The 20,140-nt window shown below is 42.3% G+C and overlaps 1 protein-coding gene across 1 annotated transcript in view; it reads left to right on the plus strand.

The window, feature by feature from the left end:
• Positions 1-3,445: 3,445 nt before the first annotated feature.
• The window catches only part of LOC147242747 (brain-enriched guanylate kinase-associated protein), a 32,960-nt gene continuing 16,265 nt past the window's right edge, over positions 3,446-20,140 (plus strand). Inside the window, exons 1-2 of the mRNA XM_086189424.1 lie at positions 3,446-4,396; positions 9,025-9,059. Coding sequence (XP_086045550.1) covers positions 3,614-4,396; positions 9,025-9,059 — 818 coding nt within the window. The 5' untranslated portion in view covers positions 3,446-3,613. The remainder of the gene's footprint in view (positions 4,397-9,024; positions 9,060-20,140) is intronic.

The following is a 20,140-nucleotide window of genomic DNA, read 5'->3' on the forward strand; positions in this document are numbered from 1 at the left end:
TATTTTGTAAAATGATTGAAAGGACTAAAATTAGTACAAGTCTTCTTACCAACCATCCTGCAACCAGCTGTGGACCTGTTGTGGAAACCAATTAGGACGTTTGGCCCCATCTTTGTTAATAGCAAGTCTTTTAGCTGCAGCTGCCAGCAGTGCCTGGAGGATAAAACACTGCTTTAATTTTTCCGTTAGGCCTCCTGGTGTTCTCACATAATCTATTATTCACTGCTGTTTTATCAGTTTTTAGTATAAAACATCATGTGGTAGAGAGGTCATAAAACTTCAACTTGGTGTGAAAGGGAGCAACCTGCGTTTTGTCACTGTCGTCTCTAATGTAGGTTAGGTGCTGTTTTTAACCATAATTTAGCAATCGGTTAAAACCCAGGATGGATCACACTGACCTTCTGTGCAGCTAGTGGCTAGCATGAGGCTGTGTGAGCAGCTGGCTGATATGATGGGAAGGGCAGCAGAGACAAGACATACTGCCATAGTAACAGCTGAGTGGCACAAGGCCACACTTCTTGATGATCAGTTGTTGCTTTCAGTTGGCTTTACAGGCTTAGTAAAGGACACAGAGTGTGGCCCCTGCAGAGACTCATCCCATCTAAGCAACAGCACAACTACTCAACTAGTGCAAGCACCACCAATTATCTCCACCCCTGCACTTGTAGTGGGGAATCCATTTCAGCACCATTAACTCTGGGCAGCCATGGGCTGACAGTCTCTCTTGTCAGGGCGGTAGTTGTAAATTGGCTCCCACCCTTCTTTTCCCTTTGAGATTGAAAACAGATTATTAAGGACATTCATCATATAAGGGACTTGAGCCCGTCTGGAAAGTCTAGAAATGGTGAGAAATGGTGGCACAGTGAGGAGGACCTGGACAAAAGAGATGTGGCGGAGAGAAATGATTTAGCAATATGTCTGCATGTGGAAGGCGTTGGTGCTCCTCCTGGACTCCAAACAGGCGGTCCCTTGGGTGTCCTGCAAGCCAGCATGGCTGTAGCAGCATGCAGGTTGTGGGGTCCAAGTCTGGAAAAAAATACATGCACACAGCGGGCCTCCCAGTCATGGCTAAAACCCTACATATTGAATGCACACTAATGATACCCTTGGAGACCGAAACAGTCTGGCTCCTGCATGACAAGATGCACTGTACGATCTATTATTGCTGCCTGATCCAAGTTGATTTGGGGGAAAAAGACTATTTTTGTGAAGGTTTCTTCTTGTGCACAGATATCAAATTAATAATTCTGAGACTTCTGATAGGAAAGCTCTTTGGTCAGGAAAGACTGTTGAACATTGTTATACACACCCATGAAGAAGAACTGAATTGCTGCACTGGATGGTTCCCAGTGCATATTCTTGACCTATATTTTTAGTCACATTTTTATCCCATGTTTTGGATTAAAGTTTTCTTCCAAGCCAACTTGCCATATTGCATTTTATTTCTCTTCCGCTAATAACTTGCCAATCCAGATCTCTTCCACTCATGCTCAGAGGTGTTATCGATGCAGTTACATAACCAGCTGAATTCTGATGAACATTACAGCCACAGTATGCCCATATGAATATGCGACTTAGTATGTGAAAGCCGTATTCAGTTGCCCACAGTTTTCCTTGAAATAAGAGATTCAAGCAAATCAAACATTTGTAAAAAAATTATTAATTTTTTTTCTTGACAGAGGTGTTGATTTTGTTAATATTGCCATTTTTACTATTTCAGCAATTTCAGATACAATTCTTAAATACAAATTATATTCAATTCGCAATGTTTGTCCTCATAGACATGGATAGATATGCATAACATATCCAATCCACATTTTGATGCCAGCTGATGAGAAAAATAAAGTGCCCTGTTTTTTCTGAAATAATTACATAACCAAGTTGTTAATTCAGTGAAACAGAGCTGTCTTCTCATAGAAAAATAATTTAATTAATACAGAAAACAGACAAAAAATGTCAGAAAACTGCTGGAGTTTGTTTGTTAGGGTTTGGCTGATAAGCAGCAACAACTGTAGCTTTAGCTCCAGAATGTTTTGAGGGATTTTGAGCTCATTATAGGATTTAGGTTTTTGAATTCAGCTATGCATCAGGATAACGCTGGCGTCATAAGCATCAGCTTAACTATCATTCAGTATTCTAACAAAGAATTTACAAATATAAAAGAATTTATGCAAGTTACCACAGGTTCACTCCCAACCCCAGGTCAAGGACGGGGTCAGATCAGCTCTTATCCTTACAGAAGAATTATGAGGATAAAACCAAGAAAGTTACGACAAAGGATACCAGATGAAATTTCTCATCAAGAATGGAGGAAACAAGTAGCCTGACTTGCTCAAAATAAATATAAAAAATCCATTCCTGAAACTTGGTCGACAAACAAGAATGATTTAAAAAAAAAAATCATTCTAGCTATTAATGGCTCTTGCGAACATGACAATTTCATCATAACTTATTTACATTTTTCTGTTTATGATTTATGTGATCTCTAATGCAGTGTCTCTTGTAGAAGTCTGGCAAGCTCACAGTGACCACTAGACTCTGAATTCAATTTTCCTACCTTTTTCCTACCCTGCAGTCTCTCGAAATACGAGTTAAATGAGGGTTAAAATTAAAAGAAAAGCAGAAGGGAGAGTGGTATTGATCTTGTAATGTAAGTCTCACTGAGAAAGCAAATAAAAATAAAATGTCAGCCAATACGGAGGAAATACATTACACGACTGACTAAAACTTTATGTTGTACCGCAACATACTAGTGGATTTTTTTCAGTTAAAATGTATGTTCCAATGTATTCTGTTTTCATTTATAAGATATGGTACAGCTTTAAAAAGCAACAGTTTTTGTTTAGTAGAGACATTAATGTGATTGTGGCAATCCATTAGCCAGCAACCCTGTCCTCAGTCTGTGTATCAAATGCGATGTGCTGGGTTGGATCAATGCTCTTCTGCAGCCACTGACCTGGAAAAAGCTGAAAAAGCTTTGCTTGCTCTGCTATCAATAGACCTTCCAATTAAGAGCAGCACTCCCAGAGTAAGCTGTGTTCAACTAGAAAAGACAGTTACTGGGATTGTGAACAAAAAAAGTCGTTCTCATTAAACTCAAATCTCAAGGTTTCACAGATTAATGGCGGAGAAGCCTAGGTCTCTGAGGATTGGAAGACGCGCTGCTGTTTGTGGGCAAACATGAAATAATGAATGATTGTTCTGTTACACTGACCTAATAGGACATTTTTACACTGTGCATTAAATTTTAAGTCGTGGATGTCCTTGCCTGACATAGCAGGGTGTTATCCTGGCAGTGAAGGAGGCCATCTGTTCAGCCTAGAGTGAAAAGTATCGAATCTCTTCTAGGTCAGGCTTGCACAATAATGAGGCAGGATTGGGCGAGAACTCTTTAAAATTGGAGCTGTCTACTAGACCATGTGTCATCTGCCAGTTGCCACAATTAAGCACAGAACAGACAGACTTGCAGGCAGGACTCAAACCATTGGACTTCCAGAGAAGTACAGCCAAGCAGGGCCTATTGTCCCCCAAATCGTGGGCTTCTTTTACTGGCCTTTGTCCCCTGGTCAACTGTGACCAGGTCTGGCTAGAGGAGTTAATAGGCTCTTCCTCTATGAGGTCCTCCCCCAGCCTGCAATCCAGCAGCCCAGGAGGCAGCAGGAGCAGCAGTGAAGGCACCACCAGCCTGAACAGCTGGAGCTCTGGGGTGACCTGCCTCTTGCACAGCGCGATCAAGAAGCAAAGCCAGGAAGCCTTTCAAACCCGACTTGGAGAAGTGAGGTGGTGGTCAGCTTTTCCAGCCAGAGAGCCTCATGTCAGCAAACTCCATGCATGGCCAGAGAGGGGTGGTGAGCATCAGGGGAGGGGCTCTGTCGAGAGCCATGACAGCTTAGAGAGTGACAAACTACAGTGGCTGCTGAAGGAGAAGATTGAAGCTAAAGTAAAGTTTTCACAGTTCCTGGATGAGGTGACGTCCAATGTGTTTGACCTAAACAGCTTGCAGGCCTTTGGGAAACCAGTTTCTCCCTCCAGCTTCACCACAACCCAGCCTGAGGACAGCCAAGTGGTGACCCAGTGGAGCCCCAGGCAGACCTGCTCAATGGCCCTGCAGCAGGGCTCTTTATTGGAGCAGAAGACCCAAGAGGAATTGACTCCTACGGACCTGACACAGAAAAACTATCTAGAGATGGACATTCACACACTGAGGAGGGATGACCAGCCAGAGGACCTGGACAGAAAAACACAGCCACCGTTAGAGATAGATGACAAGAACCTGATTCCACCTCCTCCACAGTTCTGTCAAGGGTTTAAAATGAAGAGTCCCGTCCTGGAATTCCAACATAACTTCCCCAGATACCCCTACAGATCTGCGTCTCTGCCCAGGGGCATCAACATGGTGAGTGATGAAAGTCTTCCCAGTCTTTAGTCAACACCAGGCCTCCAAACATATGTCATGATTGGAGCAGAAATTGTTTCTCCAAGAGTAAATCAAACCTTAGATGAAAAAAAATGTCAGGATATTAACAAAGATTATTCATAAATAAGAAAGACAAGGACACTTTACGAGGCTCTGAACTATCGGATGTTTTTTTGTTGTTGTTTTGTTTTTTACACCAACCTACATACGGATACAAAAATGTCCTACCATCTACACAAAATCCACACAATGGTGTCAAATAAAAAGGAATGAAAAAATAGAAGATGAAACAATGGGAAAATATTTTTCTGTTAACTACCAATAAAGCAGATGCATTACAATATAGGGATGAGACAAAATATTGCAACAAACCCTCATATAGTTTGAAACATATTACAGCTAAAATGACACCAAATATTTGACACCAGATATTTTTTATTAAAATAGCAAGTGTTTCTAAAAGTATTCCTGTCACCATTTTGACAAGTTGTTTATTGTGTGTGTGTGTGTGTGTGTGTGTGTGTGTGTGTGTGTGTGTGTGTGTGTGTGTGTGTTTGTGCGCATTAAAGAGGCATTAAGCTAAGACTGGACTTTTTAAACATTGTTTTATCTCAGTTGTCACATTGACAATGACAATGCAGTGAGTAAATACATAATTCCTTTTTTCTTCTCCAGTTACACAGAATGAATGTCAGGTAAATTTCCTTTGAACATCAGTCACTTCAGGCAAGGTATCATGAGAGTACTGTATCATGAGATTCTCTGACATTCCCATCACTGTTTTACAATGTAAACCCCTTTCCCACTGCACAGACCTGTGCACAAGCATGTTTTCAGGTAAACCTGCCCATAAAAGCGGACTGATCTTGTTCCCACTGCAGGATGAGAAGATTAATTTTTTTAATTTTTCATTGTTGTTGGACCAGTTTCCACATCACAATTGCAGCAATTGCATCAGAGAGAAGTGATCAGTGTTGTCAAAATAGCACCAGAGTGTAGTATGTGAGTCTTGTATACATCTGGGGTACCTGTAGTAAAAGCAGCATGGAGGAAAGTGATGGAAATTCCGATTGATATTCACCAGCAGTCTGTTTTTTTTTTTTAATTAGACGTGACAATGATCTTTGAGGACCGCTTGAACACAGATGGATGAATCTGTGACTGAGATGACAGGAAGTATCAGGAAATTACCAACAGAGACGACAAGCTGTCATTCCTCCACGTATGTTGTTGAGCTTCGACTGCGCGTCAAATGTGTGTCTGAGATTGGAAACTCTAAATGCCATAACTTACTGCATTCATCTGGGATGAACGTTTCCATCAGCGCTGATCGAAGCACAGCCAATAAATAAGCATGTCTACTGCAGGACTGAGTGCTGATTAAAGCTGCTGAAAAAAAAAAAAAACAGGTGCACATGTTCAGTTGTTCATGGGTTTTTTTTGGGGGGGGGGGGGGGTTTGGCCAGTGGGAATGGGGACTTTAAAGCATCCCTACACTCTATTTGTTCCCTAAGGGGGAAACTATAAATAAAACACTGACATAATATCCTAAGTTAATATGACAAACCTGTTTCCAAACAGTTGGTGACAACTCATCCAGAAGCAAACCAGTTGACACGTAGCGGCATATTTGGCATCATGTTGCAGTTTCAGCTCTGGTTTTGGCTCGTTCCACTCAGGGAAAATATGTCTTTTTCAACTATATGCTCCTATGTATGCATTTCAATATTTGATATTTAATTGGTGCTGGGTATGTTATGAACAGATGTTATATCAGACAAATCAGCTAGGCTGCAGGGCATGACAGAGTAAGCTACAAGACACTAAAATACCCTGTAGTGCTAAGGGGAACTACAGAGATGTGTTTATGATCATTTTCACATCAAAATGTTTCCATTAAACATGGATAAACTTGCTAGAAATAAGCATGGGACTCATTTCCTTTTGCCAGGAAACATGTTGGTCTTGTTTTTTGTTAGAGGTGTCCTATCAACAACAGAGCCTCTGTGTGAGGCATTAATTTGGCACTAGCCATCTTAAGGGTGTAGTGCCTCACACAGAGGTACTATACTATGCTCCATTTAACCTCATACTAACTTGATGCTAGCCATCTTAAGGGTGTAGTGCCTCTGTGTGAGGTACAGCAGGTTTGCTCCCAGCTATATCAACTGACGATATATACAATTACTTTGTTCACTTTTCTCTTCCATCTTCTCAAATATCATTAAAGTTGCCTTCCTGAATCTGCTGCCTGCTCTCCTTGCTTCCTGTGCTCCCCTTCCCAAGTCCTCCTTGGCATGCTGAATTTGACAATGCCGCCTCTGCAGTCATTGTTGTTGACTCTGCTCTGAATCCTATGGAGGTCTTGCTGCCGCTGCTCCTGCTGCTGCTGCTCTCTCTGCCTTTGACTTTTTATGTAAGCTCATGGAGGGGTTGGTAGGTACCAGAACAAAGCCATATTGCTAACCTAAACTCAATGCAATGGCAATTCACTTTTGATGGAATTTATCCTTATACTGTTACGAGTTAAGCTTGAAGACTTGTGTTTCAGGGGAACGGCACTGGGCTGGGAAGGTGACAAGTGTGTTTACTATGTCCAGGCAACATGCATCAAAGCATCAGAATGGACAAGAGGCTAAAATGTGGCCACCTGGATGTCATGTATGTACCCATCCATACCAGACACTCATTACTACAGAATCATTTTAAGTGAGAATGTCCGTTGTACTATTTCACTCTAAAGACATCGCCCAGATGTCAGCCAGCGCTACTGCTTTTTTGTCCAATAGAGTGCTGCAGGGAGACAGCTTTTTTTTAGGCCAACACAGAATTAATATGGGTTAACGAATATGGCCATGGCTCCCATGGATTCAATTCAATGGATGGATTCAGTTTAATCATCTAAAATCTTAGTTATCACGAAGAAGCTCTAAATCACTTTCAAACGTGATCCTGCTGATCCACGCAGACATGATACCACTCATCTGATCTCCAAGTCCTGATACTACACTTCCCTCTGATGAGGGAACAGGCTTTTATGGGTATGCTCATTGTAATTCTAACCATCCAGGCTCCTCCGCTCAAACGATTGGAACTGAACAATGCAGTCATTTACTGACTCAGCCCACTCAGCAGCATTTATTGTGTGACATCCATCATTTACTCAGCTTGAGACATAACCTCACTAAAATGGCTGTGGGTGCAGAATTCCTCCTTAACAACTGTTTCTTCAGGAATAGCAACCAGTGGTTTCCCTCCAGACACATTGCTCCATGTTGCAGGAGCTGAAAGGCTCAATCACTTCATCAGATGTGAGTTTATATACAGTATCACATAATCACACTGTTGATGAAGAGTTCGTGTGAGCCTCCCTCTCCAAACCCAAAGCAGTCTTGATGGGTCTCAGAAATCTGTTTAATCTTAAAGGAGAAGATCACATTGCTTTAATTTATTGTCTGATTAAAATTCAGCCTTTGCCGTCACCTTAGCAACTGCTTGAAAAAAGGTGGGTGGTGTGGGGGCTGAGAGGCAGGCATGTGAGCCTGTTGGTGTTCATCACAGTACAGAGTGTGTGTGTGTGTGTGTGTGTGTGTGTGTGTGTGTGTGTGTGTGTGTGTGTGTGTGTGTGTGTGTGTGTGTGTGTGAGTGTGTGTGTGTGCGTGTGTGTGTGTGTGTGCGTGTGTGTGAGTGTTTGTTATTGCAAAGTTTCATCTCCTCACATGTACTTGTGCAAACGCAGAAACATTTCTTCACAGGCACACGACCTTCTGCCATGCACACGCTGAAATCGACATAAAAGTGTTTTTTTTGTTGTTGTTATTGTTGTTGTAACAAACCAAATTTTTCCCAACAGTTGCTCGCCTCATTAACTACTCACATACATGATCCCCCATGCAGAAGGGTTACTTTCTGGCATTCACCAGATCATGAAATGCAATACCAAATTGAGAACATAGAGCAGGGAATGTTCTCAAGTTGATGCATAATTCATTGGCTCCAGGAAAAGGACCAGCGAGACGTGTATCAAACCTATTCTCTGAGATTCAAGATTCAACAGATTGAACCACCTGTTCCCCTCACCCCCTGCCCTCCTCTCCTGTGTCCCCCTTCACTATCTTTTCCTCCCTCACTTTATCTGTCCCCGCTCCATCTATCCACTCTCTCCGACTCAGCACCTCGACGGGGATATTGAGTTGCTGCCAGTATCCCTCGTGGGGGGGCTTGCCATGTATCTGCAGTCTGGCAGCAATGGAGGTTTCCGGTTCCCCTTCCTCCCCCTCCTCCCCTCTCCTCACTCTCTGCTTTCACTCTCCTGGTATGATATGATTGTTCTCTTCTCACCTCAAGTAAAGACAGCCGGGTGCAGTATGACCAGCATTGCATTGGCTTACTCACAAGCAGAAAAGGGAAGAGGGGGAAACAGTGAGTGAGTGAGCCAAGATGAGAGAGGGAGGAGAAGAGCAAGAGAAACATAAACAAAAACAGAGGGAAGGAGCCTGCTGAATATGTATTTCCTTTTGGGGCGAGTGTGTGTGTGCTACAGTGACTGGCAGCTCATGGGCCAGTTTGATGGGTCCCCTGCACTAATAGGCTGTCATTTCCTTTAGGTGCCTGACGAGGAGATGAACATAGACACCATCAGGTGAGCTTCTCCCAATCTCCCTCTGCACATATCTTCCAGCGCTCCACCATCACACCCACGCGTTCTCCCTGTCTTCTTTCTTTAAGCTCCTTCCCTCCCACTCTTCCTCTCTGTCTTTCTCTTCTACTCCTGCACAGCCTCTCTCTCCCTCTGTCTTCCCTCCTGGCTGGGCTGCTGTTGGAGTGGCGTGGTGGTGGAGGCAACAGCGGCAACGGCGGCATCGGCGGTGGTGGGGGGGTGCATGTGCTGGGGTTTCTCTGAGCTTTAGGAAGAGCTGGGTAAGCCAATCCAGATAGCATTTTGAGGGGGGTATTCTCCATCCCTGGCGAGTGCTCAGGCAGCAGGATTTTATCTACCCATCTCCAGGATGAAGCTCTGTGTGAGCGGGAGGTACTGCTTCACTGTTTGCATCTTTGATTTGGATTACAAAGCTGTGCATATGTGAATGTGTATGGGTGCGTGTGTGTGCATTTGTATGTGATGTGGCTGCATGTGTGTCCGCAGTGTCCCTGTATACTGATGCAGTGCTGTTAATGAGCAAATTGCTTATAGTTTGTGAAAGATTAAAAAAAAGGGGTGTTTGATGCAGGTTGATGCAGGAAGTCTCTTGGCTGGAAATTTCACTGCAGCATTATGTGGTGTTACTGTAAAAGCTTTTTCACTATGGGAGCAATCAAAAGGGTATTTCACTTAGACTTCATGTGGCATAGATGTCAATCCATTACTAGTTTATGTCTTTTTCCGCATTATTATGGATGGTCACCTGTCGGAATGCACCTATAAAACTGATTAATGACCCTGCATGATTTCGCTGCTCTGCTGTTATCAATAACTGTGGATCTTATGACTTTTATGGATTTAAACAAGCCTAACTAAACGGATGTTTTACATGACCGCATAAAGAGATTTGAATGAGCTCATTAGTAAATTACCAATGCTCCCCCACTTTTCTGATTAAAGTTGCATTATTACACGGCCGGCAGCAGAGCAAACATGCAGAGAAGGATCTTCTTTTTAGCGTTTCCTCCTCTTCTCTCTCCTTCTCTCTCTTTTACCTCTATATCCTACAGTGCACATTTTATAATTAATACTATTACTAATGAACCATTATTCATTTGGCACAGATAGAATTAGATTCCTTTTGTGTTTGATTATCAATGCTTGCATTACGATTTTAGGCAGATTACAGTTTAAGAGTCATTTAATCATCCAGTGAGGGGTAATTAATCCGATAGGGTGTTTCTCCAATATGAGTTATCAATTGTCCTCACCTCGGTGTCATGGCTTTAATTGAATTATAGCAGCTCTGCCTAGATAAGAGAGGGGAGTCCTGAGCCTGTTGTCCTCGCTTTTTGCTGAATAGGTCACCTGTGCCCTCTGCAGAATAAATTAGGAGGTTAAGCAGGATGCTGGCTGCACCTGACAGTCCTGACCTTACCTTACATCCCACCTCCACCCCCACTCCTCATCTCTAAGATGCCTTCCAGTCTATAAATGATGAAATATCCTGAAATCTCTCCCCTTCTCTTGCTTTCCCTATCTCTCTCTTTCGCAATTCCTGTCGCTCCCCTGGCCAGGCTACTGCGCTGGGGCCCTGTGGCAGAAAAAGTGATGTAAATTTTGCATGGAGACACACTGGTATGAAAAGTTACAGAAGGGACCTCAGTTTGATACAAAGGACAAAACAACAACAAAAAACCAGACCTTTTATTGTGTTGAAATATTCCAGCTCACATCAACCATCTGCTGAAAACAATTATTTTATTATGACATTATAACATCTTGAAAAATGTGACAGCTGCTCTTCCAAGTTTCATTGGGGGTTGTTGAAGTGACATCCTTTTGTGTCAGTTTGATGCAGTTTTCCACTTTTAAGTTTGTGAGTGATGCAGGTGAAATGTTTGTCCTAACACGCTGTAATTTCAGAATGATATACACTCTGGGTTGCTTTGAGTAGCGTCATCATAGTGGAAGGGCTGCTACGAACATTATCAGATAGAGCCTCACATTATTCAAAATGAATTTAGGGGTAAGTTATAGGCATTTTGAGACATGCAGTTTCTTTTTATTCTTTGTGATTATATGATACCATTTAATTGTTTGTACAATAGGAAGGTCAGTGGAGAAAGTAACTATCCTTTCCTCACATGAAGGCTGACAGAAGGCAAAACAGCTGACTTGCCTCTGTCCTTTGGTAGAAAAATCCCCACCAGCACCTCTAAACATCAAATTAAATCAGATTAATGCTCTCTGTTGTCAGTATACAAAACCCAATATATCAATGAAAAGTTTTGCTTTTGAATCACACTATTTTTTGACGGGGTTCGAATTCATTGTTCCAAGCTAAGCTTGCAGATTACTGGCTTTTTTTGGATTTTTTTTTTAGGCTCCGATTTTTTAGATTACAAATTCAATCAAAATAAAATTAGATTATATAGTACTCATCACCTTAGCACTGTCACATCACAGCAAGAAGGTTCCGGATTCGAGTCCCGGCTTGGGTACGGGATCTTTCTGTGTGGAGTCTGCATGTTCTCCCTGTGCCTGCGTGGGTTCTCTCCTGGTACTCCAGCTTCTTCCCACAGTCCAAAAATATGCAAATGGGGACGAGGCTGATTGATACTCTAAATTGACCGTAGGTGTGACTGTGAGTGTGAATGGTTGTCTGTCTCTATGTGTTGGCCCTGTGATGGACTGGCGACCTGTCCAGGGTGAACCCCGCTTCTCATCCGTAGCCGCTGGGATAGGCTCCAGCCCCCCCTGTAAAATTCTGCAGAGGGCACAGGTGACCACTTGACCCTTAACAGGAACAAGTGGAAGACAATGGATGGATGGAACTCATCCATCACCTTGAAGAAAATAACTGCATATCCCATGCGTATGTGTGGATATGTAAATATAATCAAAAATATGTAAATGTTTATCTAACTGCAAAAGTAAATTTGAATAGCTTTTAGATGCCCATTCTTCCTATTCCATGTGTGTATCCGAGGCTAAGCTAACTAGCTTCTGTGTGAGCGCTGTACAGGAATGGAAATGGTATTGACACTCATCTAATTCCGCTTGGTAGTCACCACTCATGCTAACTATGTAAGCAGTTGTTTCTTGAGTTCTCAACATATGTATATAGTAAACAGTGTATATGTCACACCCTTAGCAAGCATGAGGAGTTTGATGTCACCATGATAACTGAGTTCTGAATGTTCCAACAAGATGTGGCAGAAAAGCCTGGAAATTTTGAGCTTTTGTTAATGTTTAAAAAGAAAATCTGATTTGAATTTTTTTTATTCAATATTTAATATATCTATATAATATATTTAACATCTATATAACATCTAAACATATGTATGTCATTTGTTCCAAATCAGTAACATTAAACATCTCTTTATTTTTCCCCAAAGATAGATCTCCAGCTATTGATTGGCACATCCACTGATTCACTTTTATTTTACGTAAAACAGTTAAGTAGACGGCAAAATATTTATGTGAAAGTGCTGCATGTGGGGGATAGCTTGGCGAGAAGAGGTTAGAGTTTAGTTTTGATAGGTTTAAGTGGACAGTGTTGGTCCAACAGTCCAACGCTCTCCTGGCCTCTATGGTCTGAGCAGTCCACCTTGCTCTCCTGCTGTGTTTGCTGCTCTCTCTCTCTCTCTCTCTCTCTCTCTCTCTCTCTCTCTCTCTCTCTCTCTCTCTCTCTCTCTCTTTCTCTCTGCAAAACCACTGACGGCTCCTTTGGGAGTCATTAAGTGTATCTTATCATCTCATCCCCATTATTCTGCCTCCCCTTTGCCCTCAAGTAGTCCGGCAGTCCAATCATGCAGGTCAGATTCATTCCTTGTGACGAAGCAGTCAGGCATGTAAATGAATTGCTTCACTGAATATCACAACTGCAGTGAGCCTAATTTCATTTCCAATCAGTTGTGTTTGATTTGAATATTTAAACCATCATTGATTGTATGTGGTGCAGTGGTCAGCACTGTCGCCTCACAGCAAGAAGGTTCTGGGTTCGAGTCCTGGCTCCAGCACAGGATCTTTCTGTGTGGAGTCTCCATGTTCTCCCTGTGCCTGCGTGGGTTCTCTCTGGTAATCCAGCTTCCTCCCACAGTCCAGAGACATCAAGAGGGGACGAGGCTGATTGATACTCTAAATCAGGGGTAGGGAACCATGTGCCATGGAGAGCCGTGTGTATGCAGGTTTTCCTTCCAACCAAACACTTTAACAGGTGATTCCACTGATTAACACTCTTCTGTGGCTGAAGGTGTGTTAATCAGTGGAATCACCTGTTAAAGTGTTTGGTTGGAAGGAAAACCTGCATACACCCGGCTCTCCATGGCACATGGTTCCCTACCACTGCTCTAAATTGACCATAGGTGTGGCTGGGAGTGTGAATGGTTGTCTGTCTCTATGTGTTGGCCCTGCGATGGACTGGCGACCCGTCCAGGGTGAACCCCGCCTCTCGCCTGAAGGCTGCTGGGATACGCTCCACGCAGGCACAGGGAGAACATGCAATCTCCACACAGAAAGACCCCATGTATTAAGGATCTCTTACCCAACTGCATAAACATATTAATATCATGTTTTATCTATGTATCGTCACTGATTGCAGGAATTCAGGAGTTGCCAGGTGTTGGATGAACCAGAGAGATGGCTGAAAAATGTAAATGTTTATTACATAATAACAGAAGATTTCACAAAATTCTCATTGTCAAATTATCACTAATTGTTACTATAACATTAAAGATTTCTTGCTTGACTTGCTGCCTGTTTTATTACGACTATTTCAACTCTGACAAATTGTGGTTAGTTGCTTCAACCTGGCAACCAGTAGAATAGATTAAGGTAGCAGGTGTGAGTGCGACACCTTCTGAATAGGAGGTATACATGTTGTCCATTTCTTCTTATTTTGCTACTTAACTGGCATTTTTCAAGCAAAAAATGTCAAATATTTCTTTGTTCCAACTCCTTTAAGCTCAAACTTTACCTTAAAATAACATTCTTTTGATGGGACGCTGACTTGTACGTGTACTAGGGAGAATGGCAGCTCTTTCATTCTGCTGCCTGTTCTCTCTCTGTGTACCTTAGGTTTGATCAGGTACAATCATCATTTAGGAGTAACACACAAGCACTCCAAATCACAAACTTTCCCTAGACCTAACCAGACCTTAAAACAGTCACTTTTAACCATCTCTACCTGTGCATGCACACCAACTGACTTAGATCAGGTAGCAATTCTCACTTCGGGTAAAGACTGACTGCCTTTTGCTGATTCTCCTCTAAACGGCATTTCTCTGCATTATTAAGTGCAGGTAGAATGGTGTGGTAAATTACATAGAGTGTCAAAGGAATGGGTCCTGATATTCAGAAATAAAGTTACAGCCTCAGAAATGCAGGAAAAATGTCTGAGATTTACGCTTGATTGATATGATTTAATATTTTGTTCTAGAACATAAAATATATCAGTAAATATCACACTCATAAATCTTGAAGGGTTTTTGTGTCTTAAAAATGATGGTTACTATCATGTGGTTGAAAGCTGCTACAAAGGTTGAACTGGACATTCAGAAGAAGCAGCTAGTTGTTCAGACGTTGCATCCACTGTTGTTCTTTCAAATCATAACGTTAGTCTTGTACCTATAATGATTACATCTATGTTACAAAAATCCAAAAAATGGTGGGCGGCACGGTGGTGAAGTGGTTAGCACTGTCGCCTCACAGCAAGAAGGTTCCGGATTCGACCCAGCACGGGATCTTTCTGTGTGGAGTCTCCATGTTCTCCCTGTTCCTGCGTGGGTTCTCTCTGGTACTCCAGCTTCTTCCCACATTCCAAAGACATCAAGAGGGGACGAGGCTGATTGATACTCTAAATTGACCGTAGGTGTGGCTGTGAGTGTGAATGGTTGTCTGTCTATATGTGTTGGCCCTGTGATGGACTGGCGACCCGTCAAGGGTGAACTCTGCATCTCCCCCGAAGGCTGCTGGGATAGGCACCAGCCCCCCTGTGACCCTTAACAGGATAAGTGGTAGAAAATGGATGGATGGGGAAAAACAACGGTGTTCATTTATGAAGATTGTCTTGCAACATTGAACAGTTTATTTGCCACAGAATTTATTTTCAGCAATAATCCAAAACCGAATGCATACAGTATATGCAACTGGCCAGCTGAAGAGTAAACATAGAGATTCAATAATTCAAGAATAATCCTTAGATGCAGCCATGTATCTGAACACATGAATGTTATATGCCAAACTTTCAAGGGCTCTATATTTTCTCAATATAGCCTTTTTTGTAAAAGCATCATTCATGCATCTCAGAGTTGAGGCTCTTTACGCTGCCTCTTGAGATTCATGGATGGACCAGTAAGTACGTCTGAGCCGCCTGCTATATGTGTAAGGGCATGCGGCAAACACTTATGGACACACAAACACACACTTTCACATACATGGAAGCGCAGGCCAGTGCATGGCTGGCTGATTTGCAGAGGTGGTTCCTTTGTTGTGTCTAATCACTACCTGTCCATTTGAGCTCCACTTGTAAACAATATGCTGCGTTAGTGGGTTGGCAGTGTGCATGTGTGTGCATGTTTGTGTGTGTGTTCTATTTTTAATGAGCTGAACCCATGAAAGCTCCTTTGTTTGTTCTTCTCCATCCCTTCTTCTTTTAGTTGTGGCTGAAGAGACAGCAAATGGTGGAACTTCTTATGTGTGAAAATAAACACCAAATGCCACAACATTTTGTTACTTATTTCACCTACTGTCCAATCAAAAATGAGGAGACTGAATTTGAGTGGGTGGACAAACACCATCTTACACCAGATTTGCAGTTTATTTTTTCCTATGTTTGCGGGAAAAAGCATAGCAATTCAGAGTCACTCATTTGGAACACAGAGTAATTACCCAGAAATTTCAGTGTGGAGTTTGAAATTAAGCAAGCAGTTTCATTCTCAGTAGCTTTGCTAGGCCAGCTCTCCGTAGGATTCTCCAGCGCTGCAACATTTTGTTGTTTGCCGGCTGATGCCGTGTTTTGTAAAACAGGATGTAATATCTGTGTACATATATGTATGTCAATGCCCATGGGACTCTTCTTGCAGTCTAGTCTAAACTTGCTATTTACAGTATGCGGTTATAGTGGACATGCTCCCGATGATACAGTTTTATCTTTTTTCTTTAGGTGTAGCTGTGTCTACTTTTATATCTTTAGTACATAACTGCAACAACACCACAATTTCTGTAAATTAAGATCAGCTTTTTCCTCTGGAAGAAAAAATAAACTTTGGAGTGCGTTAGAACATGAATTTCAGATGAAAATCTGTTTTAACTGACCTCCTCCTTAAAGTAATCTGACAAAATCTGGAAAAACTGATTTTGCATTCATGAGCAACTGAGGAAAACTTTCAAACTTTATGACTCACTCATAACTTGTTGAACTGTATATATATATGTATATATATATATATATATATATATATATATATATATATTCATTTATATTTTAGATTCTTCAAAAAAGGCACCCTTTGCTTTGAGCACTGCTTTGCACACTCTTAGCGTTCTCTTGATGAGCTTCATGAGATCCTGTCTGTAATGGTTTTCCAACAGTCTTGAAGGAGTTCCCAGAGATACTGTGTACATGTTGGCCCTTTTGCCTTCACTCTGCAGTCCATCTCATCCCAAACATCTCAATTAGGTTTAGGTTTGCTGACTGTAGGGGCCAGGTCATCTGGCGCAGCACTCCATCACTCTCCATCTTGGTCAAATAGCCCTTACACAGGCTGGAGGTGTGTTCCGGGTCATTGTCCTGTTGAAAAATAAATGATGGTCTAACTAAACGCAAAGTGGATGGGATGCAGGATGCTGTGGTAGCGATGCTGTATCAGTGTGCCTTCAATTCTGAATAAACAGTGTAATCAATAAAACACCCCCACACCCTCACACCTCCTCTTCCATGCTTCACGCTGGGAGCTGTGTATGTAGAGACCATCCGTTCACCTTTTCTGCATCACACAAAGACAGGGCGGGTGGAACCAAACATCTCAAATTTGGACTCATCAGACCAAAGCACAGATTTCCACTGGTCTGATGTCCATTCCTTGTTTCTTGGCCCAAACAAATCTCTTCTGCTTGTTCCTTTTCTTTAGTAATGGTTTCGGGGGTAGCATGGCTCAAAGGTAGAGTGGCTGTCTAGCAACCGAACGACAGCTGGTTCGATCCTCACTTCCCTCAGTGACCATTCGAAGTATCCTTGAGCAAGGTACTGAGCCATTAATTGCTTCTAATGGCCCTTTGACAGACTGGTGACCCGTCCAGGGTGAACCCCGCCTCTCGCCAAAGCTCAGCTGGGATAGGGTCCTGCCCCCCCATGACCCTTGACAACAAGTAACAGTTTCTTAGCAGCTATTTGACCATAAAGTCCTGACTGGTGCAGTCTCCTCTGAGCAGTTGATGTAGAGATGTGTCTGCTTCTAAAACTCTGTGTGGCATTTATCTTGGCTCCAAACTGAGGTGCGGTTAACTTGTGATTTCCAAGGCTGGTGACTTGGATCAACTTATCCTCAGCAGCAGAGGGTGACTCTTGGTCTTCCTGTCCTAAGGCGGTCCTCATGTGAGCCAGTTTTGTCATAGCGCTTGATGGTGATCTGATGATCTGATAGTTTTTGCGACTGCGCTTGGGCCCACAGTCAAAGTTTTTGCAATCTGACTGACCTTCAGTTGTTACAGTAATGACAGACTGTCCTTTCTCTGTCTTAGCTGATTGGTTCTTGCATAACATGAAATCTAACAGTTATCAAATAGTTAAGAAGGCAAGAAATTACAAAAATTAATAGTTTGCCTTGTCAGGGCTCATGTTTGGAATTTCTTGCCTTCTTAATGGGGTTGGGACCATCAGTTGTGTTGTGCAGATATCAGGTTAGTACACAGCTAAATAGCTTTTTCAACATTATGGGGTCACAAAGAAGTGATAAAGGGGTGAAAGTAATGTGTTTGTGAGCTCAAGAGAACCTTTTTGTGAGAACATGAAAGTACTCTTTTTGGATGAAGTATAGCTTTGATGTATTTGTGAATATTCTCAGTTATCCAGGTCATTGTAATCCTCAAAAAAATGATCAAACTAGGCAACTGGACTCAACCTCTTGTATAGCTTTGATGGTTAGGACATTTCCACTTGTTGCTAAAAAAAAACATCCTGCCACACAACCATAAGTGAAGCTGTGCTAATTAATTGGCTGGCGGCTGTTGCTTCATATTGTAATTGCATGAATGCGATATTGATCTTCTTATCTCGCTCATACCAAGGAATCAAATTCAATATCAAAACTCATGGATGTGTACTTAAACAGATCATCCAGTTCCTGCAGCAAAACCTCTTAAGCGTTTTTTTAAAAGACATTTTTAGTCAAAATGTTAATTTAAAACTTATGTGTATGTATGATTGTTTCTTTTAAGCATCCTAATATCCAATTGGGATGGGTGTCACATTTACTCTGTGTCAATGACACATGAGATCAGTTCGTTCATCAATGCTGAGAAACAGCAGACATATAAACCCACACACCCTCACAGAATGGTGTGATAATTTGAGAGGAGACTTTTTTTCGATGAGTTGAGGCAGTTGAGTCTGTTGAGCGACAGGTGCAGGTTAGCGACTTTGTTAATTTGAAGGCACATGGAGCAGAAAGAACTTGCTTAATTTCTGTTGCTATTGCTGCTGCTGCTGCTTCTGCTGCCACTGCTGCTGCTGCTATTGCTGCTGCTGGATGAGTCAGCCACTCAGGTTGCCCCTCCATAATGCCAAGGTCTGGGCCAGTGATCAGGGCTTTTCTTGAGAGACAATCTATCACTACAACATTCTCACCCCCAGCTAATCCGTCACTTGGTCAGTGGCCCTGCTTGTCAAATGCTGCAGGCATCAGTTTTTGATGTGAATGGGTGAAAGTGATGTCATCATGGGGGGCTACCAACCAGCACCTCGAAACAGGTTCATTTGAGCCCAAATCAATTCCAGTTTGTATTTCACGTTTATCTCAAAAAGTTTTTTAAACACTGAACTTGACCAAGTCGTGTTTTTTTTGTTGTTGTTTTTGTTTTTGTTTTTTGCTTCCTGATCAGTAGCAGATATGTTTGAGTCCCGTTTGGATGTGGTTTCACATCTTTGGATGTGTGTACAACATTAAGTGCCTCCCATAACATTAAGTTGTAGAACAAGGGATTTTGCGTGTCTACCTCAAGTAAAGGATTCAGGTGCCAATTAAGTAATTGACTTTCCATTGGTCTTTTTGTTGGCACATAATTTGAACAATTGTAGTGCCACCACCATCTCATACCATGCTGATAAGAGGTCATGATCATGTCATGTTTTTCATGTTTTAACTTTTAAACTACGTGTTAATGCTTTGTGAACACATTTCTAAATGACTGGCACAGATGGCCTCTGTTGTTGATGCGCATGTTGAAAACGGAGACTTGAGAAGTTCCTACAGTGTCAAAGTGATGTGTCGATAAGATGGGAACATGTTGATCTCCAAAGAAGCCGCAAAGAGGAGGGTAGAAAATGAGAAAATGATACATGGGAGAGAAATTCTACTATATTCCCTTTCCATTTTCTCTTTCAATTGAAGAAGGCAAACTACTCTGGCTAGCTTTCCCCTGAAAATGCTTCCTGTTTTTCCCTCTCCCCATTCCTCAACTTTAATGTCCTCCTACTCCTTTACCACCTCCCCTTCCTCCTCTTTTCAATGCTCAGAGTTCCTCTCAAATGTCAGTGTGGCATGAGTGGGTGGCAGGCAGCGGCATCTGAACGAGCCCCCGACTATGGTTTGCTGCAGTGCGAGGATCGGCTAAAGGACGATGAAGGCAGTGAGTGAATGGGTGAGTGTGTGTGTGTGTGTGTGTGTGTGTGTGTGTGTGTGTGTGTGTGTGTGTGTGTGTGTGTGTGTGTGTGTGTGTGTGTGTGTGTGTATTGGCAATTGGACAGCGGAGAGTGACGTGTCCTGAGATGTGACGCTAACAGCTGTCCTTTTTTTTTAACTTTTATGGTGTTGCTTTTATTTCATTTCATGGGGCGGGGGGTGGGGGGTGGTAAAAAG

This window comes from Aulostomus chinensis, chromosome 20 (genome assembly GCF_037954235.1).
Source record: "Aulostomus chinensis isolate RoL2024-O1b breed Wild chromosome 20, RoL_Achi_v1.0, whole genome shotgun sequence".
NCBI classification, from domain to species: domain Eukaryota; kingdom Metazoa; phylum Chordata; class Actinopteri; order Syngnathiformes; family Aulostomidae; genus Aulostomus; species Aulostomus chinensis.